Below are 27,500 nucleotides of genomic sequence, written 5' to 3'. Positions count from 1 at the left end.
TGTTTACATCTGTACGCACGTCTGGAAGTATTTCTCTTTAAAGATTTCAACTCGAGTGTGAGGGTTTCAGGCCAAGCTTCCCTCCTGTGTCCTGGATACAGCCTCAGAAACTTTCAAACTTTACGGTGACGAGAGGAAAAGTGCCACCAGGAACGGAAGAAAGTGGAGCAAACAGCTCATTAGACTTCCTAAAAAATGAAGTAATGTCGAAAGATTGAGAAGCAATGGGAAGTTTATCGAACGTGAAGCTGGAGAAGTGTGTAAAACAGAGAACTAAAATCGATACAAGGAAGAATGGTCAGTCGTTGCAAAAAAAAAAAAAAAACTAAACCCGCAAAAAATCTGTGATTCAGGTGAAAGAAGCAAAAAAAAAAAAAAAAAAAAAAAAAAACACTGAATAGGCATCAGACAAGTCCGACAGATAAAAATCGATCTTTCTTTGAGACTTCGATCATTAAGTAAACAGAGTAAGGTCCGTGAAATAACGAGGAGAGGAATTCAATACAAATGTGTTTGTGTGTGTGTGTGTGTGTGTGTGTGTGTGTGTGTGTGTGTGTGTGTGTGTGTGTGTGTGTGTGTGTGTGTGTGTGTGTGTGTGTGTGTGTGTGTGTGTGTGTTTACGTGTACATTTGTACACACATCGGCCTTGGAGTAATCATTAAACACACCGGTGTGTGTTTGACAGTGTTATATATAGGTTACATGTGTGGTGTTAAATGTGGTATTGTGTTGTGTTGGTCTGTCGCGCCCATCCCGTCCCACCCCCCTGCTTCTCCACGCCTCCCCCCGCAAGCCTGAGGCTTTATTGGCTTGTGTGTATCCCATCGGCTTAGCTATTCAAGACGCCGATGCAAGAAGGACTGCGTGAGATATCCGGGGACTGAGGAAGTCTTGGGGGACTGAGGGAGTAGGGAGTGACTGGAGGTAACCACAGGGACCTCGATGGAGTAGTGGTGTCCATGTGAGGTGGAGGAATAAAGAGGCCTGCAAACAAACTGAATGAATAAAAAATATCTTCATACAGACAAATTTGTCCATAACCATCTCGACGACAAGAATTTTGCCATGAGCTGTGACATCATATCGTCAAGGTTTTTGTCGTCTGTTCGCACCCATTCTGCCTTCCTCTCACCAGTCGACTTAGCTGTGTATTATGAGTACTGGCATGTGCTGTTGGGGGGAGTAGAAGCGGTGTGGAAAGGAAATGGCCCCACACTGCACCATGTTGTCCCAAGGCCTGTGTACATGTGCCTCTACATGACACGTGCCTACGCTATGTGGTAAGGGGCTGAATAACTTTTGGCGTCGGAGTGGTCGTTCCTCAGAAGACGTTGATGTTGATCAGAAAGAAGTAAATCTAATAGTACATAGAAAATCCTTGGGTAGAAAGCAACACAACTAAGTCATTGGGGCAGTTCAGTTGAATGGATTTAGCTATAGAATGCTAATTAGATATAAAATTTATTCATGAGACTAAGTTTGAATTCAAAGAGAGTGTAGCTATGATCATGTGTTTTAGTATTTATTCCTGCTGTTGCCAAGCAATTTTATTCAGTTGAGGGAACCCCCTTCGCAGCGAGATGGAAAATAATTAGAATCTGAAAAATTAAACTTAAAAAAAGTTGCGAAGAAAATATATGGACGACTTTTGGGCACATAGTCTAACATTTCCGTCCAACCGGGAATAGGCTCCGACCTGAAATGTGGAAAACTACCTCATTAATCCATTCAACTCGGTGGAATACTTCAAAGGAGGTGTTCTGACTTGAGTTGTATGATTTCATTCAAACGAGGGATGACCGGTAGAGTGAAGAGGCTTATTGCTGCGGAATTGTGGTGCACCAATCTTATATCACCACTAGAATTGTTTCAGCTAAAGGAATTATCACACTGGGCTATTTTTCCTCCCACAGCCTACCTCCAACCTCCATTTGAATAAATAGGATATGACTTCGCTTACACAAACCTAGACTTCTCCAAGAACATTTCAACAGAATGTCTAACATTCGTATATGTTTACAGTCTCTTAGTTCATCATTCAACTTTGCTATATATGGCGGAAAGATAATTTGACAGTTGGAGATTTGAAAATTCAAATATTGTAACCGAAGTCGTTTTTACTCAAACGAGCTCTCAACTGTCGGCGCTGGTGAAGCCCGCGGAAACTCGGTTTGATAACCCTTGAAGTGCCTCTGTCGGCTTGAGAAGGTTCTTGATGGATCAAGAAACAAGGGTGTGTTCTCCCGTGGCCCATAACAAAATCGTTTGACGGTGCACAGAACCAAATCTCGACAACGCGCCGGCAAGCAAAGATTGCGTTAAAGAAGGTTTTCCCATCTGAAGCTAAAGTAAGACTTACTGGTGATGTCTGAGAGGTCCTGGGTCCTCTTGCCGTAGCGCCCGGTGTAGAAGCCCTGGGCGTGGGCGAAGGCAACCAGGAGTGCCAGGAGGAGGGACACGGTGGTCATCCGGCACGCCCAGGAGGAGGAGGAGGAGGAAGAGGAGGAAATGGTCACCATCTTGCCTGAAACACAAGAACCGTTGCATTGTAGAGGAGCTAGGATGAAATCTGCACAGAAAAATTAATGATAGTTCTTATTGTAGTAAACACAACACAGAGCATATTGGAAGAGGTTCATCAAAGTAGCAAACCTCGACTGAACGGGAAAAAACTGCGGAGAACCACGAGAGGAAGAAGACGACAGTCATAGTTATAGGTAATCGTGAAAAGGATAAGAATAAATACACTTGTGTACAAATGGGACATTCCAAGGCACGGAGGCGCCAAAATGATTGAAATTCGAGGCAAAGGTAGGAACACTTTTTGAAATAAAAGATGTCCAAACATATGTGGAATATATTCCTATTCTTCTTCTTCTATATTTTTAACATAGGAATGACTTTTTATTTTAAGCCTTAGGAAGGACAAAAAAGATATGTTCAGGGTGAAACTTTACGTGTCCCAAATCGTATTGCTTGAGCTCCCTCCAGATCGTGGGTTATTGGGATCTCGTCACAGAAGATAAAAATCGACAAGGAATCCCAACAGCTCGCCCAAAGAAAACGGGGAGGTAGACACCATATCCCACCACCTCCCACGTATCTTACGTACTGTGTGTGTGCGTGCGTATGTTCGTCGCCCACTTTCTCGTAATAGCACCCAGATGTCTCTCGCGGTTAGGAATGCGACGGTCTCTTTGCGATGTGTATACACGTGAGTCAGGGTCAATCCAGGTCGGTGGAGTAACGCGGAGGGCCGTTCAAAGTAAGGGGCACGGTGGAGATCGAAGAGTTCATAGGGATCACAGCTCTGTCTATGGAGGTACTGTTCCTCTTGTATTGGCTCTTTGCCATGACGGTGATGGATGTTCTCAGTGATGGGGCTGTTGTTGTCATGAAAGCGTATATGTGTTTTCGTTCAAGAGCGTTGAGGTGTAGGTAATGGTGTTGGTAAACCAAGGGCTCTTAGTGGATGTTTGTTGGGGGTTTCTTTGGTCACTGGCGTTATGGTATTGTTGTATTGTTGCTGTTTTTTCGATATGGTGGATCTGTTGCTGTTTTAGGTGTGTCCACAGATGTACGCAATTACCACAGAGAAAATTTGCCTTATTGGGAGATTAGACGTGTTAACTATTTGTTACACTCTTTGCAAACTGACATATTTTGTAGGTTTTTTTTAATGTTAACCTTTATATAATGAAATTCTATATTTGAGTAATTTAAAAAAAATCTTATCTTAGCAGCATAACAAAGGAATTATAAAACTCGTTTCGGAACATGTGTGACTCCCAGTTTAATGGTGGACGAGCCTCTCATTTAATTCTTGTCACTCATTGTTTCTATCAGATTCGCTACGCCACTAATGTGCTGAGTCCTGGTCACTGATGTTAACGGAAATAAGTGCTTCACTCGTGTTGCCTTGTGTGTGTTCCTAACACGGTGTTAGCTCTGTCGGGGAGATGTTGTTTTCGTGTTGCAGAGGGGCTCCGATTTTTCGTGTGAGCATAAAGGCAGCAAAGATAGATTTCGGAGACAAAGGGAAGACATGTCACTCTTGTGTTGTTATTTTACTTTTCCTTTGGACACAAATATACATACAGAGGAACGCACACATACACACACACACACACACACACACACACACACACACACACACACACACACACACACAAACACACACACATACACGAACACACGTATATGTACATGTGCATATACGTATGTATATATATGTATGTATGTATGTATGTATGTATGTATGTATATATACGCTGCCACAATAGGAGAATCGTAGTAGTTAACCTAACCCTTCCCGGCGCACTCAAGCAACCAAGATTTCGGACTCATCAATTTCATAGTAGTCATCAACAAATCTACTCTCGTTCCAGACAGATTAATATAAATGACTTTCCCTTGAGGAGAAGCCATCTATTTCAATCTGTATGTATGTAAGGATGCGTGTGTATGTGTGCGCGTTTGGGGTATGCTTATGTTTGTGTTTGCATAGGAACAACGGATGCAGGAGTTGAGACGTGAAGAAGTGTAAAGAAGTGGGTGTAGAGGTCCAAAGGCGTCAGAGGGGGAGAAGGGTCCGAGATGGAGGCGTCAGAGGGGAGAGAATAAATGAATGAAGCGAGAAGCGTCCATATGGAATGGAGTGCTCACGAAACAAGGAATCCCAACAAGGGACTCGAACCACCGGCCAGAATGACTCGGGGAAGGGACATTCGGTATAGGAAAGAAGGGAGGGGGCGGGAGGGGCCGATGATGGTGGAGGTGACAGGGTTCCAGACCTTGGTAACAGGGTTCCAGATCTTGGTAACAGGGAGAGGACATTGAATGACCCAAGGGGCGGATCTCGTGGGTGCTAACGGGGCAAGAAGTCCCAAATACTTCAGTATGGGATCCTCCCTTCAGCTGGAAAGCTCCCTAAAGAGCATCTTCTTGGCGAAGGGATTGTGTGTGAGGGCGAGGGATGCTGAGGGAGAGACATCAGATAGTTACTAATGTACGTGAGAGGCACGTATGGAATAAAATCATAAATCGTTAACCAGAATAAATAAATAAATTAACGGCAACCCACCGAGGGGACTTTGACCCCTATCTCTAGGCTATTTCATTCGTTTTCGTGGCTCCTCCCTCCCCCAGCCCACCTCGGAAAACGAGGAAGCGATAAACAATCTCCATTAATCCCATTCGCACGGGCCAAGCAATTACGTTTATCCTCGTGGCATTCTATCGGTAGTCAAGAGAGGTTTATCCACATCCTGCCACCACCTCAACCCCCTCCCCCCCACCCACACCACAGCGGGAGTGACAGAACGGAGGTATATGTCAGTGTATTTGCGGTCGCAATAAACGAGACAGTGAGTAGAGGGGGGGGGGTGTTGCTCGTCTGTCGGTTCTCGGTTCGGCTGGGTCTCGGATCGAGTTCTCGTCCGGGTAAGCAAGACAGCGCAAGGCAGGGCAGGCAATCTGTCAAGACCAATACGGATACTGGGAGCAGGGAGGAAGGATGAAATGGAAGAGTAAGGATGTAAAGGAAGAGGCGTGGTCGTGTTAAGTGTGGGAAGGACTGAAGAGAGAGATGTAGGGGATAGCTTTGATAGCAGATAGCTTTGAACGAAAAGGGATGGTGTTGGTAAGGGAGTGAAGGGAAGAAAGGGTGTGTGGCAGGGTTCTCGATCTGCCCTTCGGGAGGACGGGAGGAAATATGAAGGGAAGGAAGGAAGGACGGAGATTTCCTGCCTCAAGAGGGAGCAGAAGCGGACGAAGGAAGTCGGAAGATGCGACCAAACTAGAAGAAACTGGGAAGGCGCGGTGGTCAGGGAGTGAAAAGAGAGGAGAGGAAATAGGGGAGAGAAAAGTTAAGCTAGTGTTATCCAGACGATACTGCCTGCAGTATAATCATAATTGAGTTCTGTGACCTACTGGCTCCTCTGGTCTGAATATGATCGCCTGATGCTGGCGATGATAAAAAAAAAAAAAAAAATCTTCAATAGAACGAACGCGTGAAAGTTTGAGTGTTGAAAGTCTACGGGCTTGAGTCATAATATTTCATTTGGGTCCATTTCATCCCTTGCTCAACGATTGTGCTCTTCGGAGAATTTGTTTTAACGCCAGACGACTTTATCCGAGTTTAGGAACTCTTTTGTTCTGTGAAGAATTAAGACAATGTAGTGGCTTTAGTTTTGTGGGAGGTCAAACCCCCTGTAAATAAATTTCCATGGCGATGGGAGAAATAAAACATAAATGAATTTCTGCAGTGAAAGGGCTTGTTTTAGAAACTCCCCTCCCGCACCCACTAAATGATATCTCTTGGCTGGAGACAGAATAAAAAATTCCATTGAATTTTCACTGTGAAAGTGATAAACCAGGTAAATATAACCCTTTGATCGTAGGATGTTCAACTGAATAGAACTGTTTGGTGGTAGAATAAGAAAAAGTGATCTGGCAATCGAAAAAAGGTTTATATCAATAGTTGGAGCGATGAGTTCGACCAGTCCGTAGAGGTCCGTCACGTGCTCTATTGTGTACCCACGTCGGCCATAACGACTCGGACATGCTAAGCCGAGATGACGTCATATCGCCCGCGACATGAGTGGTGGTGACGTGGTGTCGTAACGGCAATGTTGTTTATTTGGGATACTGCTGTCAGTGATTGTGTCTTCGCCAGGATGGTGCTAGTGGTGGGACTAACAACGAGAAGTGGTGGAACTTGTAGCATTGGTGTTATTTGTGGAAATTGATGAAAAGTCCTGATGCGGTATAACTATTGCTTATAGTATAGTATTCACTAGAAATGTCGAATAGTTGGTTTGCAAAATTTAGGGTTCATAAAAAGGTACTTTTTTCAGTCGTTCCCTGTGTTTTCATGCTCGTATGTGCAATTTAAAAAAATATTCCAACTTTTGACAAAATCTGTTGTACAATAAATTCTCACCGGAAAATATTAGTTCTCCGTCTTTACATAACATAATCCACCTTAGGGAGCGGTGGATAGGGTGGGCAGGTGGTAGAACGTGTGCAGAATTGTACAAAACCTTCAACCCGATGTAACTCAAAGACCATGGAATGAATTTTCTTACGACAGAGAGTTAATCACATTTCTTTGACAAAGTGCTGGATCAAAGCTGACCTCTTACAAGGAAATCAACCTTGCCTTTGTTTATTGGATCATTTGTTGAGATTAATCTTTTGCCACGGAGAGCAGAGGTTGGGAAGAGGGGAGAGAGGGAAGGTTAGAAGGGAAGGGGAAGGGGAATGGGGAAGATGAGAAGGAAGGAAAGGAAGGGGAGTACTCGTAGAGTGTGAGAGAAAGGGAGACTAGTTAGGTAACAGGAAAAAAAGCTTTCTGTACTGTTTGCTCTGCCTCTGCTATTCGATAGGTATTATGTTCGAGTTCTCAGAGAAACTCTGTCACCAAAACATTTCATTCTTCGACGTGCCACACCAGCCCCTCTTGGTACCGAAGACGGTAAAGCTTATTTTGGTTCGCTTCTTCCGAAACCGGGTAGTACCTTTGAATTCATTCTGCCTCCCACCAGACTATTTTATTCGTCTCCGTGAGAGATCCTTATTGTAGCCGGGGGATCAACGCATATAGAGCGAAAACAGGATTGTTTAGTGTGCATACACGAGCTAGTGTATCCCCCTACCCTTTGTATATCCTCCTTGCTTTAGACATCTCTCGGGAAATAATAATTACTGAATAACGTGACTGTTGACATATGTCCGAGGAAACCTGTTTCATTACTAGCAAGACGTACATCTAGGTTGTTTGGCTTACATTCTTTTGTTTTCAGATTCTTGAATGTATTTGTATGTTTTATGTAGTGGTGGGAACGGTCCTTGTGGTGTGGATTCATTTCTATCACTGGAAACAAACAGGGGGAAAATGAGGAGGATTGGAACACTTGACCGCTGTCAGCTTCCTTTATGTGAAAAAAATGTGGAGAACATCATCTGAATTGGTAGAGATATGTTGGGGCCGGTTTGGTGACCGAACGCCAACCGCTCGGGTGTGTACCTCCCAGTGGCGGTGAGGGAGTCATTATGTTTCTAAGATGGGTTGCAGAGAAGGCGGAAAAATACAAGAGTAAGAAAATCCTTATTAAGGTGTATCATACAGGTAGATACAGCCTGAGTCCCAACACATGCAAACAGGGCAGTTTCCGGATCCGAGATTTCTTTGTATTCAGAAGGACATTCACAGGCGATGGGAAAGAGGGTGAGTGAGGGTGGGAGGGGTAGGGCCTGCGCTCAAGTCCCGTGGGATCTTTCTTACGGGATCAACAGGTGCGACTTCCTGTAGGATGGGGGTGAGGGGTAGGGGGGGCGTAACCTTTCCAACAGGTGGTAAGGAGCGACCTGAATGGGGAGACGGAGGGGAGTGGGAGTTGAGGTGGGGGGTGGGGGGGAGTTGCCGCGCTGATCCGCTGATGGAAGGCCTCATCATCCTGTCAACTCCAAAGTTATGGACAAGACTAGGCCGGCATTACTTCGACGTGTTTCGATACACCCCGACCCTTGTGCTTCCCCCCCCACCTCCCACCCACTCACCCATTCTGCTCTCCATCGAATCCATAACCCTCCTTCTCCCTTTCCTCCACTTCCTTCCCACCTCCACGTCCTCTTATTTTCAGAGTACTCCTGTCTCTTTAACCTTCGACCCATTCTATTACCGTGACCTCCTGCACCAGTGCTCTGTCTACTGGAAGTCGCGTCGAACAACTGGCACTAGCTTTTAGTCTGCAGCCCCCTTCGGATCTTTAAGGACTTCTAGATTCCCATCGAAGACTCTCAATCCTCTTTTCCTCGTGACCCTCTACGAGGGGATTATAATCGTTTGACGCTAGCCAGAGTAGCAAACTTTGCAGAGAGATAATAGATCTAAGAGGTAAAAAAGTATATCGGAAAATGATGGCAGCATACTTGTGTCTCACCAAGATCGCAAAAAGGACAGACCCAACGAAAGGTTCATCTCGTTTCCTCCCCCCCGCCCTTCTTCCTCCTCCCCTCACCCACCAACATCGGGAGATGTTCGTCACCAAGATGGATGCACCACAATTATATTGTCTGAAAGACTAAGACGCCTGGAAGGCGAGTTTGCTCCCAGAAAAGAGAGAGAGAGAGAGAGAGAGAGAGAGAGAGAGAGAGAGAGAGAGAGAGAGAGAGAGAGAGAGAGAGAGAGAGGAACAAAGAATGCGTGTCCTCATTCGTGATACTTTCTCTATAACTTTCAAGTTTTTTAACCTCGAATGGGGAAAATAGACAGAAGACGACCGTGAGAAAACTACTCGAGGATTTTTAGTGTGTGGATTAGTATTCTTAAGTGCACGTATTTGTCATCAATTACGTTCTATCCCTCTACATGGGTTCTTAGTTTCTTGTTTCTCTAACCTTCTTCTTGTCATCAGTCGCCTTCCATCCCTGTGCTGGTGATCGGCTGCACAATTCTTATGCATTCAACTCATCAAGGACTTTAGTTTGCACCCCTATGGACCAGAGGCATACAGCATTATTCTACGATTGGAAATAGAGATCCCCACTCGGACAAGAACCCTGATCACCTTTGATAATGGCGTCACCGAAAGCCTGCTTGCTCCTCTCGCACTCGCTTAGCTCTGGGTTCGAATCCCGCACTCCTCTCCGATTCCCAGCAGTGACTGTAGTTCCCTGCCCCAACAGTCTCCAAAGCGCACCATAGGTGACAGCTTCGGCCGCAGCTACTACTCAGCGCCTCCTGGTGTAAATTCCTGATCTTCTCCTTCTTTAACATCCGGTCTCTCTCTGTCGCTGGTTAGTATCGACGACAGAGATACAAATCCACTTTCCTTTCTTCCTTCCTCCTCTTTCTATTCCCACTCCTCCTTCCCTTCGCCTTTTCTTCCATCCCTCCCTTTTCTCCCTTTTATCCTTCCTCCCTCTTCTCCCCCATCCCCCTCCTCCCCTTGTTCCTCCCCCCTACCTCTCCAACCCTTCCTTTCCTCTTCCTTGCTCCTCCACTCTCCCATTCCCCCTCCCCATCCCCGTCCGCCTCCTTCTCCTCCTCCTCGTCCTATTCCTCCTCCTCCTCCTCTTCCTCCTCCTCCTCCTCCTCGCCTCTCGCTTTTAATCATTCCACGTTATCTACACCGAAACCGCCACCTTTGACGTGTATGCTTGGAAAGCCAGGAATACCGACAAAAACTATGGACTTTGGGGATCGATCTCAGATGACAGGAGTTACGAGGCGAGTGCGAAGCTCAACGTATCATCGCAACACACTTGCTCTAAGCACTAGCTAGACTTTCGACAATACAATGAAAGCGAGCCCTTAGATATATAAATGCATGCATGTGTTTGTGTGTGTGTTTGTGTGTCTGTGTGTGTGTGTGTGTGTGTGTGTGTGTGTGTGTGTGTGTGTGTGTGTGTGTGTGTGTGTGTGTGTGTGTGTTTGTGTGATCAATATCGAATACAAAAGAAATGTAAGCTGTAACGATGAAAACCACTTCCTTTCGCTAAAAGAAAAATGATTAATGTCTGTTTTTCCTAATCCATTGCCAGTAAAATTCAGAGAATAAAATAATCCCTTACACAACGCGGAGAGATCGCTGAGAACATTAAACTAATACAACGCGACCCAAGACCTCAGAGGCCAAAAGAGTTCGATATAGCCTACATAGTTCCGTTGCATTCAATGGAATCACGGTGGGAATTTAAGTAGGTCTTGCAATTGCTGTCATCGTTATCTGCGATGCTCATAATGTACCACACTTTAGTGCAAAAGACTTGGAATATCTATGCCCAAAGGCGCCCGATCGGATTAGGCTCCGCCCCCTCACACCCGTTTTCTGTAATGAGATTCATAAACACGAGACAGGCATCGACAGCAGCAACATCGTCTTAACACTCCGACTAAATTCAATTTTTATTCTTGCTTGAATAAAACCATCTGGCGGCAGACAGGGTAAAGCTCTTTAGTCACCTTCAGCAGGGAACAGGTTCATCGAAATAATTTTAAGTCTGACCAGTTGAGGCTTCCCACATTTAAATGAATTTGCAAGGTTGCAGCAATGATAAAACTTTAGTCGCGTTTGGATGTGAAACGCTTGTTTAAACAGCTTCTGAACTTCTGACTGCGGAAGATTTCCTTCAGATAAGCGACATCACCTGGGCTCGTATCCATAAAAACTTTTAAAGTAAAATTTAAAGTAGAGTAAATCACTTTTAGGTAGAGTAAAATATATATTATATATTCTCAAACACATCCAAAATCATAACTTTTACGTTAGAAAAGGTTACCTCTCTTGTAACATTTACATTACTGCTACTTGGTGTGGTTTACTTTAAAAAAATTGTATGATAATATCACTGCAGTTGGTTATTATTGCTGCAATTATAACAACGATAAAAATTACTTTAGCATATTTCTTGGTAAAGCATAAGGATTACATATTTCCATCTGTTGTAGATCATACTATTACAGAGAACTTGACGCATAATAGATATTTTTAGATCAGGAAAAACATTGATCAATATAAGCTCAGAGTGGATTGGCGAAGTCACCTGGTAGCAGAAATGCTAAGAAAAAGTCTTTGGCGGAAATATCAAGCAAGGTGAATAGGCATGGCTTTGAATAAGAGGATTGATCATATTTCCTATTAATTCAAAATGAACTGGAAGTCTGACAATAAAGCGCAAACAGATATACTTGCACATGGTAACGAACGAATAAAAACCAGCTGTATGATATAGGACCAGCTGAGGGACTAACTATTTAAATTCAGTCTGCATTGCAAAATTTCAGCCATGTTTGAGTAAAATCCGTATGTAAGTGTATTCTTGTACCAGTTTCTTCTTGTCTTGTTATCAATGTGTTACCCTCTGTACTATGACTGTCTGTTACACTGTCTTCATCTCTCTTGCCTGTCTGTATTTCTCCTAAAATTGTTTAACTCGGTGGTTACATCCATAGTCTGTAAAACAACACAGTTTACCCTGGACTATAAAGAACATTCATCTTCCTCGGAGCGAGATATTGAAATATTTATTTTTGTCTCTGGTACTAATCACTTATTTCCAGTTTGTCCTTGCATGGCATCTCTTGCCAACGTTTTACATAACAACAAATCTGAACATTTTGTCAAAATATCTCCTCTTGGACAAGGAATAGGCCGTCGATCGAGTTGTTTGAGTACATCTCATCGTGTCTTGTCCACTGAAGGCAACATTTACTTGCTTAGGTATATCATATCACGTTTCACGGATTTTGTACCGAAGGTGAGAAAGTTTATAGATCGAACCACCGATATACATACGGTTTTTTTGTATTGTGTGTATGTACATACATGTGTGTGTAACAAAGACACTATTAATTACGTGTTAATATTTATACTTACCTTTATGTAGCTAAGAATCATGCAAGTTTTTTTTTCTAAAAGTGACACATTCAACTGTGCCTACAGTAGCTGGGTGCACAAGTACAGTCCCCTCTGAATTAACGAATTGATATTTTGTGGGGAGACAAATTGCTTGTATTCAGGGGTGGGCCGATTTGGATGGGGGAGGGCTCGATAGGGGGAAGGGTGGATTGGGGAATAGAGTGGGCATGGGAGTGAGGAATGGAGAGTGGGAAGAGGGGGTGGAAGGAAGGTGGGTGAAGGTCTAGGTTGAAATGTAGAGTGGATCGATAACTAGTGTGGCAGAGTGGATTGTTCACATCTATGTTTACTTGTCTCTTGAGAGCATATCGCCAAAGGCAACAGTGATTACATCACTCCTTATGGTGCGCTACGTACTTGATCGTGTGTATGTGTGTGTGTGTGTGTGTGTGTGTGTGTGTGTGTGTGTGTGTGTGTGTGTGTGTGTGTGTGTGTGTGTGTGTGTGTGTGTGTGTGTGTGTGTGTGTGTTTACCTGATTATCTGATACGCTGGTGGTGCAATAGGAATCGTACGGGTCTCGCATTTTCTTAGTCACGGGTTCGAGTCTCGCACTTCTCTTCGATTCTTATTAGGGACTATTACCTGCCCCAGCGTTCCCTAAAGCGCTTATGCACCTCACCCTATCATACGTAGCTTTCAATTCGTTTATAATTTAAGCCTGTGCTATGTCATCTATGCTATTCTAGGAGTTGATGCATCTTTAGAGAAAACTCTGCTTCTTGATAACCTAAGTCACGTGATCTTCGCTTCGTTCCCATGACCTTGTGACGTCATCTCTTCCCAAACCAAGAGGTCTTCTGTATTAGTTTTGTTCACTTGATTCAATAACTTGAGCGCTTTGCTTATACCATCCCTTATCTCCATTCTTGTTGAAGATAATAGGTCCAATGCTTTTACCTTTTCTTCCTATGGTTTATCAACAAGACTGGGGACCTATTTTTCGCTCTCATTTGCATTCTCTGTCTTGCTAATAAAATTCACTGAAGCCATATTCGTACTACCGGTTTCAACCGCGGAGGTTTAAATACGATGTAAGTCAGCGGAGGCAGTCACACATGGCTATGTAGTACCACCGCGGTTTCCACGCTATCCACATCGCTAGTCTGAACAAGGCCTTTGTGAGATCACACCATTCTAATCTAGGGCGTATCAGGTATTCTATACATCTATAGCTTTCTATTATCTCGATGTGTGTGGTGAAATAATTTTTAATTTTTGTTAGTAATAATCTGTGTCTCGCCCACATTCTTGCTGATATGTTTGTCGGTTGATAAGCTTCTGTAGCTAACAACCCCAGTTTTTCTTCTTTCGGTTTTGCAGTCACAACCAAGTAATTAATTGATGATTTTTGTCAGTTCTTGCCTATTTTGCAATTTCTTGTCGTTGAAAAAAAAATCCTTAGTTCATGTTGGGCATATTGTCTAGACCTTGCAGCCTTCCTCGCCCCTTATCCTTTTCATGATATTAACACCATCTGCAAATATGTTAATCTAGCTTATTATACCCTCTATCATGTCACTCACGTAAATCAAAAGCAATACGGGTACAAGTTCTGACCCCTGAGGGACTCCGCTTCACTGCCTTCCTTCCTAACATCTTTTCCTGTACGATTCTTATCGGCAGAATTTAAGGAATTTCTCTCAATTGAATTGCTTTAATTCCATACATTATGTCCTAGTTTTCATAACAGTAAATTATGAGGAAGGGTTTGATTAGATCCGAGACACAGAAACCATCCAGCTCTCCTTCCCTTGCAACACGTCAACCGCCCTGGGTTAAAAAGGCTTAACAGGCTTGGTATACACGATGCTTCAGTTCTAAAACAGAATAGATTGTCTGTCAGAGTATCCACACAATTTTCCCATCATCCTGGTCAGGGATATCGGTCTTTAGCTCAATAATTCCTTGGTGAATTCGTTCCTTTCCCTAGGGATACTCGCTGTCCGAGTGGGTTAGAGCGTCGCTACTTGCGACGGAGGTCAAGGTGACGGTGGTTTGAGTCCCGTTGCGAGCGAGTCGGACGAAGGGTATGGTTCATTAAGAAATTCCGGAAACCTGTAAAATTTGCCCCCCCCAAAAAAAAAATTGCATTTGCCTTGCTTATACAACTCGTGTGTGTGTGTGTGTGTGTGTGTGTGTGTGTGTGTGTGTGTGTGTGTGTGTGTGTGTGTGTGTGTGTGTGTGTGTGTGTGTGTGTGTGTGTGTGTGTTTGTGTGTGTGTTTGTGTGTGTGTTTGTGTGTGTGTGTGTGTCTGTGTGTGTGTATATGTGTATGTGTGTGTATGTGTATGTCTGTGTGTGTGTACATGTGTATGTGTGTGTATGTGTATGTGTGTGTGTGTACGTGTGTGTGTTTGTGTATGTGTGTTTGTGTGTGTGTGTTTGTGTTTGTGTGTGTATGTCTGTGTGTGTATGTATATCTGTGTATGTGTGTGTGTTTGTGTGTGTGTCTGTGTATGTCTATGTGTATGCATGTCTGTGTGTGTGTATTTGTGTGATTGTGTCTGTGTATGTCTGTGTGTGTGTATGTGTGTGTGCGTGTGTGTGTGTGTGTGTGTGTGTGTGTGTGTGTGTGTGTGTGTGTGTGTGTGTGTGTGTGTGTGTGTGTGTGTGCGCGTGCGCACAAGTGTGTTTGTCTAGTGACACGTATGGGTAAAGTATTGAAGTGGAAATTTATTTGTACGTATGCGTTTATGTATGTAAATACATAGGTCCTTATGAATGTATTTGTGTAACTATGTATGCGTATATGCCTATGTCTCTATGTATGCATATATGTATACATGTATGTATGTATGTGTATCTGTATACATGTATGTATGTAAATATGTATTCATATATGTATGTATGCATATATATATGTATGTATGTATGTATGTATGTATGTATGTATGTATGCACGTATTTATGCAAATATGCATCTACGTATGCATACATGTATGTATATATACATGCACGTATATATGTATGTATGTATGTATGTATGTATGTATGTATGTATGTGATGTCAGAAGATGCAAAGATCGATGTCTTGAATTCAGCTGATAACATGGGGTGCATGCATGTAAAATTAAATTAAATGTTGAATATTATTAATTAAATAGTGGAACTATTGAACTGTGTGCAGGAAATAATAGTTAAAGTGACTTTCAGATTAAATTTACATTTGGAGGAAAACGAAGCACTACAATAATATTTTTTTAAAGAAAATAGTCTTTGTAAACATCAACTTTTTTCTGAAATACGACATTGGAGAGTATGGACCTCGCCTTTACACACAGAGACTTCTTGAGAATAACGTCGCAGATGCTGCTGATCCCGTGCAGAGGGAGATGCTACCAGAAAGGGGAAAATCCTAAACCCTTGGACAGTGTGAAAATCTGGAGAGTCACCCAGTGATCATTAGCCCTTGACGTCGCCTAACAAGGTACAAGAGACGAGGAGCCACGCTACAAGACACCGACGACGGCCTAAGAAGTCGACATTTGATATTCGCCTTCACGGGTAAGGTTGGCAAATGGGTTGTGGCATCGACTAATAACGTGGTGTTGGGTGGCTGTCAAACGATGACCATTAGTCTCCAGAGGAGAGAGATCGTGGAATAAGCGAGATTTGACTTTACAACGGGGTTCGGGAGGTCTGTGAGTGATAGTCCACTTTATAGCGTGATTCGAGAGGTCTGTAGAATATCAACACCTATGGAACAGCCAAATATATTTGGTCCAGAAGTTGAAAGGCTGTGCTATAAAAAAGTAATTTCTTTTAAACGGCAGTTCGCGTATTTATACCTTTGATTCATCATATTTTTCGATCACGTGTAGGACTCATGATCGTCAACTATTAGTTTCCCAGATGAGAGCTCAGAACTCGTATATAAACTTGTATATAAGAAGTGTTATGACATGACACACAAACACGCACACAAACACACACACACACACACATTCTTCATATAGCCGAATTCCTCTGCCACCACATTTCCTATGGCACTACCTTCAGCGTCCATATCTCTTTCCCATACAGTATGGCTAAACGCACCGCACTCTCCATTGTCTTTGCTCTGATAGAGACCTTTCCTCCGACTTTATCGAGAAGCCTTGAGCGTACGTGAAGATCCCTTGTTTATGTAACTCTGTTTCTTAGACTCTAGTATTCCACTTAGATCCTTTCTAAGATGCGCCAAGCAGACCTTTGGACCCCGTGGGAAACCTGTGTAAGACTCTAGATAGAGAACCACTGTCTTAGTCCACATTCACACCTCTATTCCCAGACACCTAAACACATCTACCTCCACCAAACAACTCCGATAGACTCCTCTCTTTCTTTTCCTGTTCTCATCACGCTCATCTTGCTGACAGTCACTCCCACCTTCTTCTCGAGTGTGTCCCATGATCTTAAGACCAGTTACTGCAATTCCTCTTCATTCTCTCCCATCAATTTTGCATCGTCTGTGTAGTCTACGAGCTCCCATTTTTCACGAACATCGCTTGATGCGGTCTCGTGGTTCCCATTTTCCGTTACCTTCCCTTAGGAGATCATCCAAATATGCACCTTCTTTTCTTTCTTACAACACTGTGTGCGTCATAGTATATATGTATATATGTATGTATGTATGTATGTGTATGTATGTATGTATGTACGTGCGTACGTACGTATGTATGTATGTATGTATGTATGTACGTATGTATGTATGTATGTATGTATGTATGTATGTATGTATGTATGTATGTATGTATGTATGTATGTATGTGTATGTAGGTATGTATGTACGTGCGTACGTATGTATGTATGTATATATGTGTATGTATGTATGCATGCATATATGTATTTATGTATGTATGCATGTATGTGACGTCAGAAGACGTAAAGACCGACGACGGAAGACTTGAGAGACGCGCCGGCACCGCGCGCGGCGTCGCGCGACGTCGCGTCGCGTCGTGGACGCGGACGAAAGTGAGAGAGCGAGCGAGTGAGTGGGTGGGTTGGGAGGCGACGCCGAAGACAGTTTGCGGGATCAGTTTTCCCTATCAATTTAGACGATGGTAAAACAACAGAGTTTGGGCGAGAGGCGGCGGCGGCGACGACGGCAGCAAGGGAGCACAAAAGTTAAAGTGCGATCCGCCGACATGCGATCGGGCTCTCCTCCTCCTCCTCCTGGGCCCGACACCTCCTCCTCCCCCTCCTCCCCCTCCCCCTCTTCCCCACACTCACCCTACACCCTTCCTTCTCCCCCTCCCCCTCCCTCACACACCCCATCACCCTCGCTCCCCAAACCCATCGCTGTCTTTGTCACCCCTCGCTCGTTCACCCCTCGCTTGTGTTTGCTGACCTCTTTCCCCTCACCCACATCAGACTCTCTCTCTCTCTCTCTCTCTCTCTCTCTCTCTCTCTCTCTCTCTCTCTCTCTCTCTCTCTCTCTCTCTCTCTCTCTCTCTCTCTCTCTCTCTCTCTCTCTCTCTCTCTCTCTCTCTCTTTCCTCCCACTCTTCCTTCCTCCCTCCCTCTCTTCCTTCCTTCCTTCCTTCCTCCCTCTCTTCCTTCCTTCCTCCCTCCCTTCCTTCCTTCCTTTCTTCCTCCCTCTCTTCCTTCCTTCCTCCCTCTCTTCCTTCCTTCCTCCCTCTCTTCCTTCCTTCCTTCCTCCCTCTCTTCCCCCTCCCTCCCTCTCTTCTTGACTCCGTCTCTTCCTCCCTCTCTTCTTGCCTCCCTCCCTCCTTTCCATCTTCCATCCCACCTCCCTCCCCCTTCTCTCGCTTCCTCCCTCCCAATACTTCTCTTCCTCTCCCTCCTCCCAGTTTCTCTCTTTCTCTCTCTCTCGGTTCTCCGCTCACTCTATCCTTCCTTTTCCCTCCTCCCACTCTCTCTCTCTCTCTATCTATCTATCTATTTATCTATCTATTTATCTATCTATTTACCTATCTATTTATCTGTCTCCATTACACACCAAGGGAATCATACACCCATGGACGCACAAACACGATTCTGTCGCAACCATCCCACACCTCCCATCCTCCCCCTTTCCCTTTCCTTCTCACTCCCACTTCCCTTTTCCTCCCTCCCTACTCCCTCCCTTCTTCCCTCACTCCCAGGTGCTCCCTTCCGGGCGCCCAGCACCCGACCTGACTATCGATGACGTCATGTCGAAGAAAAATTCCGTCGAAGAGGAGATGACGTTAGGGGTGGTTCCTACAAGCATGGTCACCCCTTTCTACTCACTTTCAATCCCCAACACCACCCTCACCCTCACCCCTGCCCCTGTCGTGTTCGCCTCCCCACGCCATCAGGAAATAAAATAAGTTTAGGACTGAAACGGGTTCTCGGAGTAGGGGAGAGGCAGAGAGGTACAGCGGTAGAGAAGGATGGGTAAAGAGGAAAGAGATGGGAAAAGAGGAGGTAGAAAGGAATAGGTGTGAGAGAGAAAGGGAGAAAAAGGTGAGCCGTTGGAAATGTGAAGTAAAGGAAAGAAGAGAGAAAAAAGGAGAAAAGAGAGAGAGAGAGAGAGAGGGAGAAAGAAATAGAGAGAGAGAGGGAGAAAGAAAGAGAGAGAGAGAGAGAGAGAGAGAGAGAGAGAGAGAGAGAGAGAGAGAGAGAGAGAGAGAGAGAGAGAGAGAGCAGTAGATAACATAGGTGGTTGCAAAAGAGAAAAATATAGACATGGTGACAAGGAATCAAATGAACATCAAGGAAAAGGTGGAAGAAAAAGTAGAATGTAGAAGAAAAGGAGCAGAAAGTACAGAAAGGAAACAAATAAAGAGATGACAGGAAGGACGAAGAAGTTGGCAAAGAGAGAGGAACAATAATATCCATTGACAAAGAAGACAGAAAAATAAACTGATCAGACAAAGAAAAAAATAACATGGCTGAGGTGAAGAAGAAAAGAGAAGACTTGAAAAAAGAGGGAATGATATGGACGAAGGTTGGACTGGCTTTGGCGCGAGGGGCCAAAAGACGGAGAAGAGAGCGACTGTGAATAAAGAGTGGGCTCGTCGTTCGAGCCCAGTTTATTGTGAATATTGATGCCAAGCGGGAGCTGCCCTTTAAGAGCTCCATGCAGCTGAATCACAGCAGGCGGCGTCAACTGGAAGAACCTCGTTTGCTGAGAGGAGCGGCGCCGTGTGGAGCTCCTGAGGTCGCTGGCCAAGGAGGACCGAAGACAGTCGCCACCGGAAGAAGGGGAGAGTCGTCATCCTCAAGTATCGCCGTCAGCTGGGGCAGCTCAGAAAAACCGTTACAAAATTGTTCTTCGTGTTTTGTCTTTACTTTTCTATGGAGGCATTTTGTCCAATTCTGTTGGGTGCTTGGATGATGGCCTATTCCAAGTGTTCTTCATCCAAGAATCCAACATGACTGAACAAAATAGGAACGTGTTTAATATCTCATCCCCTGATTCCGTTGCTTCCAATTACCAACAAAAAATATTGGCAAGCTATCCCTAGTTGTCCTCCACATAACTGTGGAAAAGTGTTATAGAATTATTTTCCAATATTTGTCTTTGATTTTCTAGTGAGGTCACAATGAGAATTGAAAAAATACTTTCAATTGACCCTGGCTGAATTTTGAATTGGGAACGTTGGGCAGAATCTTTCGTTTATGATTTCCTGTTGGTCACCCTGGCCCGGTCGGTCAGAATGTCTCTTGTGATTGCAGACTTCTCTCCACTCAAGAAAGAACACTTTCAACTTCTACCATTCGATCTCTCTGCTACTGCCTGCCTCAGATCTCTGCTGTACCAGTTTCGTGCATCTTCGGTGCTATACTGTCCCCATGGATGGAATAGACAGCTATTACTGATCCTAACCCCCCTCCTCTCCCCCACCCCCACTCCCACCCCGACAACTCCTCAGGTTCTTTCGACAATAGGAAGACGACAAGCAGAAAGTTTACTGAAAAAGGGAATAGATGAACGAATAGATGAACAAAAAGAAACACCTCACAGACGAGTAAATAAATGAATTAATGAACAAATAAAGAGATTGATAAATAGATAAGTGGATATATCATTATGTATATATATATATATATATATATATATATATATATATATATATATATATATATATATATATATATATATATATATATATATATATATATATATATATACTGTATATATAAGTAGAGAAATGAATAATTACATAAATAAATATAGACCTATATAGATTAATAAATAATAGAATAAATGAAGACATTAGATATAAAAAATAGATAGATACATATGATAAGATTAGTGATAGATTGCATTTCTTTTTATTCTATGAAAGAAGGCGGTCACTTTTATGCAAAATGTCCTGGTTAATGTGGCGACGTCTGAAGAAGGCGTAAACAGAGGGATGCCGGGCTACATGTCTCTCTTGGTGGACCAGTCCTCTTGACAGCACTCAGCCGCACTCACCATTCCTCCTCAACCCTGTGAATCATCTCTGGCAAGCTCCCAGGCAGATACGACTCGTGTGATGCACTCGCGCGCGCGTCGTTGGCATTGTCCACTCGGGGTCAGCCCCAAGGAAACAAGGCCACATTCCGAGTCACGTGACTCTAGTGCCTTAGCTGGCGTTCGGCGATGAGGGGGATTACTTGAAGCCGCAGTGGAGCAAGCCCTTGACACGGCCGCCAAGGTCATGGTGTCCAGACCTCGCAGCCGCACAACGAGACAGATTCCCATTTTCCCCCGATCCATGGCTCTCTAGCCTTCAGTCAAGATCTTCGGAGCCCTGGGGGAAGACACTGCGAGGTCAGTGGTCAGGAGGACGTCGCGAGGTTATGGAAGCAAAACGAGTGGACGCCATACCAATGCTTCAGGTCACGGAGTGACCTAAGATAACGCACAGTTCAATAGAAAACCGTAAACGATTCTAAAGCTTGTCTTCATCGGAGGAAGAGAAAGAGGCGGGACTCTGCGTGTGTGGCTCGTTCTCTGTGCATTGCAGTTAGGTAATCACACACAAACACACACACACACACACACACACACACACACACACACACACACACACACACACACACACACACACACACACACACACACACACACACACACACACAAACATCCACACATATACACATTGCGCAGACTCAGTTTTATTCCAAGGTATTTGCAGTTGGAACAGAAACTCGCTCTAGAAGCTAAACGTTATTACTGACATAAACGTGTCACGATTTTTGATAAAAAGATAACTATTCCGTATCGAAATCATTTGGGATAAATGCTTCCACGTCTGTCTCCTGTCATGCCGGACAATGCGGCTCTCCTGCCTTGGACAACTCAGGGACCTCATACTAATGGGCCGACTCTTCCTCTTCGTCGGCCGCCCACAAGACATGAGGGAGAGAGGCCATTGGATCATTCAGGGTAATTGTTCTCCCCCCCCCCATGGGAATCCTCGAGAACCGTTGTCGTCTGCCGCTTTGCACTTCGGTATTTTATTGAATCTTGATCTCCTATACAATTTGTGGATTTGAACTGTCTTTGCGTATTTTCTTTAGGTGTCTCTGTACGGTACTTATCCCATTGATATATAAATTGTAATAAAAACAACAATTTAATAACTTCTCCATGGAATTGTCGTTGTCTTTCAACATTAAAATTGGCTCCAATTCCAGTGGGCTCCTTAATATCTTGGTTGGGCGGTAAGTCTTATATAATTCCAATTTTGATCACTCGTAGCGCGCGGGACGGACCACGGAAGGTGACCTTCGAAAAAAAGTGTCTTAAAGCATAAGATAAAAGGTAAACAGAACCAGTGAGAACGAATGGAGGTACATGAATGGACGCCTGGGGCAAGGCAGGTGGGCGAGAAAGCAAGCGTAGGTAGATGTTACAAAACAAGAAAAAACGGGGGTCGTGAGGGTGGGGTGGGAGAAAGGAGGGGAGTAGAGTTCAATTGTGAATGATGTTGCATTGATTTTGCAATGGTTGTCTCTTAATTTGAGCCCTTGCTTTTCCCAATGCAGATACAAACTATAGCTTATGAGTGGAGTTCAGTTGTGACTATGTTGCTTTGAAACAAAGTATCGGTTTTATCATAGTTGTAAGTCGTTAGTTGTCTTTTTGAAAAAGTGATATCTTAATTGTTTTCTTTGTATTGGATTCTAGGTGATAGATTTTTCTATGAGTGTTAGAAGATTCCGTTTTCAGTTATTGTGTCATGATTTGGAAATGGGTAAGAACTGGCTAGCGAATGGAATAGATTTAGTAACCACGTATGACATGTGAAAATGTTTGCATGTAAATTATGTCATGGTATTTTCGTTTTATAAATACTTTCACTAATGACATGTGGAAATGTTTGCATGTACAGTAGATGATGCAACACTGCAATGATGGAAAGTTCTTAGCAACACACAAGTATCCGACGACATTGTTTAACTAGATGTCATTGTGTCGCCTTTTTTCTTTTCTAAAACTAAACTTTTAATGACCTGGACGGAGTTTGAGCATCTCATCATTTCTCAATATACCGTTTGTACATATACGTTTGATCAATTACTGCATACTTAGTTTCTTCACTTTGTGGTATACGTCTGCTTTTCATATGAATAATCCTACACAAAAATGTCAACGACGTGAAATACGAAAGTTCCCTGTGTAGTGTCTTGCAATTGGGGAGAGCTGGGCGCGTTACCGCCGGACAGATAATGAGCGCTCAAAATATTAGTTGTTTCAAGAAAAGGTTAGATAAGCTTATGAATTGGGATGGTAGGTGGTCATGGACTTGGAACTGTCCAGTGTCGGCTTTATGGTCTCTTGTAGTCTTCAACATTTTTTGCAAGCCTGGCCCAGGTCGAGGCAAAGGGAACGAAAAGCATTACGCAACAAAAACCTTGCAATGAAACAAAACTGGTGAATGTGATTTATGCTTCGGGATGGTATTTGTAATTAGGTAAACAGTCTAGTAATTAAAAAAACAGTTGCGTTCAGCCACCCCAGGCCCTCGCCACTGCCAATATCATAAACATTGCGGTGAGGACAACGCCATCAGGTTTGAGCCAAAAAAAGAAGAAAAATATATATTTTTGTTTATGAAGTTGTCACTCAACATCGTCGAAAGCGATGGCGCGTCTTCTGTTGTCCGTGGGTATCGATTTCCACTTCTCTGTTCGCAAGAAAATTAATTTCCTCTTTACGTGTGCTGTACCTACATTCGGGGTGTTTTCGTTGTGTTAATGATAGGAATGGACATTTATCTCTTTATTCATTTTACTCGATCTCTTTAATTCGGTCATTTTTGTTTATCCATTTATTGTCAACGACTTGATTTTTCCTCCCTCTGGCTCTCTACACAAGATAATCTATTTCAAAAGGAAATATAATGACGACAGTAAAAGATAAACATTAAGAGAGAAAGGCTTGGCATTAAAGTGACACAGACTCCCAAAAGGAGCAAATGTACAAAGAAAATTGTGGATACAAACGTATAAAGACAAAATAACAACACAGGGTAAATATCCACAATCAACACATCTCCAATAACACACAAGAACAGAAACACGCATACATATACACAGGCGGAGGCATATATGCAAAATAGTAAATGTATATAAGTTACACACACGCACAGACATACATACACACACGCGCACACACAGATACACACACAGACATACATACACACACGCACACACACACACGCACGCAAACACACGCGCGCGTGCGCGCGCACACACATACACGTGCAAACACACGCACTCAAATACACAGACACGTACAATATATATATATATATATATATATATATATATATATATATATATATATATATATATATATATATATGTATATCATATAGTATTTATGCAATATGATATTTGCATACATTCTCATATACAACAGTTATATGAATATATATAATATACATTTTCGTGTATGTATTTTGGCGGCTGTATGTGTAAATCGACTAGACTTTTCCATGTCGAGGAAAAAAAATATAGCATCAGGATACTACACTGAATTAGCAGCTGTATTTCTTTTTACATAAAACGTGGTTCGATAAAGGATCGAAACCTGCTACGAACCATAAAACCCATCCGGTTACGTGACGCAACGCAAAGAACGGTTCTGATCCTGTCAGCCTGAGAGATCGCGTTGAAATTTCTCCCTCGCCGCCATATTGCCCGGCGTCGTCTGTCGGCGGCAAGGAATACCAACCGAACGGAGCGACTCCCAGTCTTTTTCCGTGGTACATAACTGTTGTGGTTTTGTTACATTTATAATCTATATATTTGATGGCTGCAATTAAATCCTCATGTGTCTTAATACAATAGATATAATGAAATTCAACCCCATAAGTACATTGGACATCCAACTCCCAGCCGAACAATATGAGCTAGATCGCTTGGCCACTTCCCGCGTGAGGTAACTACTGCATACGTTTTTTAATGTAATTAATACTTTTAGGACTTTGATGAAACCCTGACTTGGAAACTAATCTCCGCTCATCTCCACTCAGAGAAGAATGCTTAGCGAGTTGAGCTTCGTGCTCGCTCTATATCAACGAAAGGATCTAGATCTGATCCAGGTATCTTCTGTGGACTAAGTTAAGGACAAAGATGACGTCTTTCGTGGTGTAAACCCTCTATAATGATAATCATGATTAATCATTATCATTATTATTATTATTATTATTATTATTATTATTATTATTATTATTATTATTATTATTATTATTATTATTATTATTATTATTATTATTATTATTATTATTATTATTATTGTTATTATTATTATCATTATTATTATTATTATTATTATCATTATCTTTATCATTATTACTATTATTTTTATTATTATTATCATCATCATTATTATCATCAATATCATCATCGGCAGCATTGCTATCATTATTATTATTTTCCTCAATGTTATCAAAAGGATTCCATTTCATTTTTGAATGTCCTCTGCCAGGCAAATCAACGGTAAGGAGAGAGAGGGAGGAAGGGAGAGTGACAGGATGTAGTGAATAAGATTACTGTTACATTTACAAGACGAACTCTTCTTGGAAACGACTGTCCTCTACCCAAAAAAAAAAAAAAAATTCCTTCTAAATTCTAGTATCCCTCCTTTCTACTTCCTTCAATCTCGTCTTTAGCACCTCTGTGGCAACAACTTCTTGTAGAGGTATTGTCGTCCAGGGACGGAGGCGGTGGTTAGGGCTAAAAAAAAATCGCTCTTATTGACACAACGTTCCACGGAATTGCTCCCTCTTGTGACACAAACTTTGTTTTTCATTCTGATACTTCTCTTTTTTATTCTTATTTTTTATTTCTATTTTTTTGTGGCTGCAAGGGGGATCCGTTTCGAGGAAAAATGTCTACAAACAAACATATTGTTGAACAAGAATCCTTCTGTCAGGGTTCCCGGCCTCCGCAAGTCATCGTATCCTATCTTATTAGTTAAAAAAAAAAAAAAAAAAAAGTCCGCCAACTTTTACTCGTCCTCTTTTATGTCTTGCACTTGCCTCCTGCATGGACCAGGACTAGAACCTCCCGGTTACTTGTGGGTGCTACTTGTCGTGGCTATCCTAGCACGTAGGGCCAAGGTAACGACTCCAGCCACAGTAAATCGTCAGGACGTATAGGATCGTCATTTTTATTCCTACTTGGTATCTGAATTCCCCAGAGGTAATTGCAGCCTTCAAGTGAGAATTTCAGAGGATATCCTTTAAGATCATACACACTACTCCCTCCTCCCTCCTCCTCCTCCCTCCTCCGTGATTCGGAATTTCAAAGTCTTTCAGCGAACTGCCGCCACTTCCATTCGGGATTTCTTGTGGGATGACTGGATGTCAGCCGTCGGTCCTGAAGAATATTCAAATCCTTTTCTACCCAACTCATCCATGTGCGTGTGTGTGTGTGTGTGTGTGTGTGTGTGTGTGTGTGTGTGTGTGTGTGTGTGTGTGTGTGTGTGTGTGTGTGTGTGTGTGTGTGTGTGTGTGTGTGTGTGTGTGTGTGTGTGTGTGTGTGTCTGTGTGCGCGTGTGTGTATTCACCTAGTTGTATCATACGGGAAGGGGAGCTACGCTCGTGAGTCCCGTCTTTGTATCTGGTAGTGTCTAGTTTGCTCTTAAATTCATGTATGGTGTGAGTGTGTGTGTATGTGTTCATCTAGCATACTATAGCGCCAGTTGTGTGTACCGTCTATGTATTTAATGAACTCAAATCAAACTAAGATGAAATATTTGACAACCAAGAATATTGGATTTAAGATTTTTTACTTCCATGGCGATTGTTTTCATTTTATTTTGAGAAAAAAAAAAGCGAGCGCTTGTACATCCTCTGAGTAATGCTACTTTAGTTAATCCTAAATCTTTAAGACACCACAGATGCAACTATTATAGTTCTGATCCGGTGTAATGATATTCTCATTTCATAATTACCTTCACGTACGACATATAAAAATGTTTGCATGTAGATGACGTTGACACTACAATGATGGAATATTCTTAGGAACACATAATTATTCGACAACATTGTTTAACTAGATGTCAGTATGTCGCCTTTTTCTTTTCTAAAACTAAACTTTTAATGACCTGGACGGAGTTTGAGCATCTCAACAATTCTCATTGTACCGTTTGTACATATATGTTTGATCAATTACTGCATACTTAGTTTCTTCACTTTGTGGTATACGTCTGCTTTTCATATCAACAATCCTACACGAAAAAGTCAACGACGTGAAAAAAACGAAAAAGTTCCCTGCATGATGTCTTACAATTGGGGGGAGCTGGGTGCGTTACCGCCGGACAGGTAGTGCGTTACCGAAAAATCTGCGTATGTGTATATACATATACACCTACGCGGTAACGCGGACCGCTCTAAGGAAATTAAAATCGGTAAAGCATTGACGGAAAAGCACCCCAGATTTTTTGGTAACGCACATTCTCTTCCGGCGATAACGCGCCCAGCTCTGCAATTGGGGTTGCATTCGGAAGATGTTGCAAGCCATCCGGAGGGAGTCTACAGTAGGCGAGGGAGACCCTCCCCAAATGGACCCCCGATTACTTGTTTCTGTCGTAAAAACATTTCACTGACGGTCGCCTGCACAAGAGAGAGACTTGGAGCATAGACGCTAGTGGAAGATCATC

At 43.0% G+C, this 27,500-nt stretch overlaps 1 protein-coding gene across 1 annotated transcript in view; it reads right to left on the bottom strand.

Annotated features, from left to right (window-relative positions):
* The window catches only part of LOC143038777 (uncharacterized), a 30,600-nt gene that overhangs the window by 1,972 nt on the left and 1,128 nt on the right, over positions 1-27,500 (bottom strand). The window contains exon 2 of the mRNA XM_076208315.1: positions 2,360-2,524. Within this exon, the coding sequence (XP_076064430.1) occupies positions 2,360-2,519 (160 nt within the window). The 5' untranslated portion in view covers positions 2,520-2,524. The remainder of the gene's footprint in view (positions 1-2,359; positions 2,525-27,500) is intronic.

This window comes from Oratosquilla oratoria, chromosome 25, assembly GCF_046742065.1.
Source record: "Oratosquilla oratoria isolate Oo_2021 chromosome 25, ASM4674206v1, whole genome shotgun sequence".
NCBI lineage: Eukaryota > Metazoa > Arthropoda > Malacostraca > Stomatopoda > Squillidae > Oratosquilla > Oratosquilla oratoria.
The sequence above is the reverse complement of the archived record's forward strand: the minus strand, read 5'-3'. Positions and strand labels throughout refer to the sequence as shown.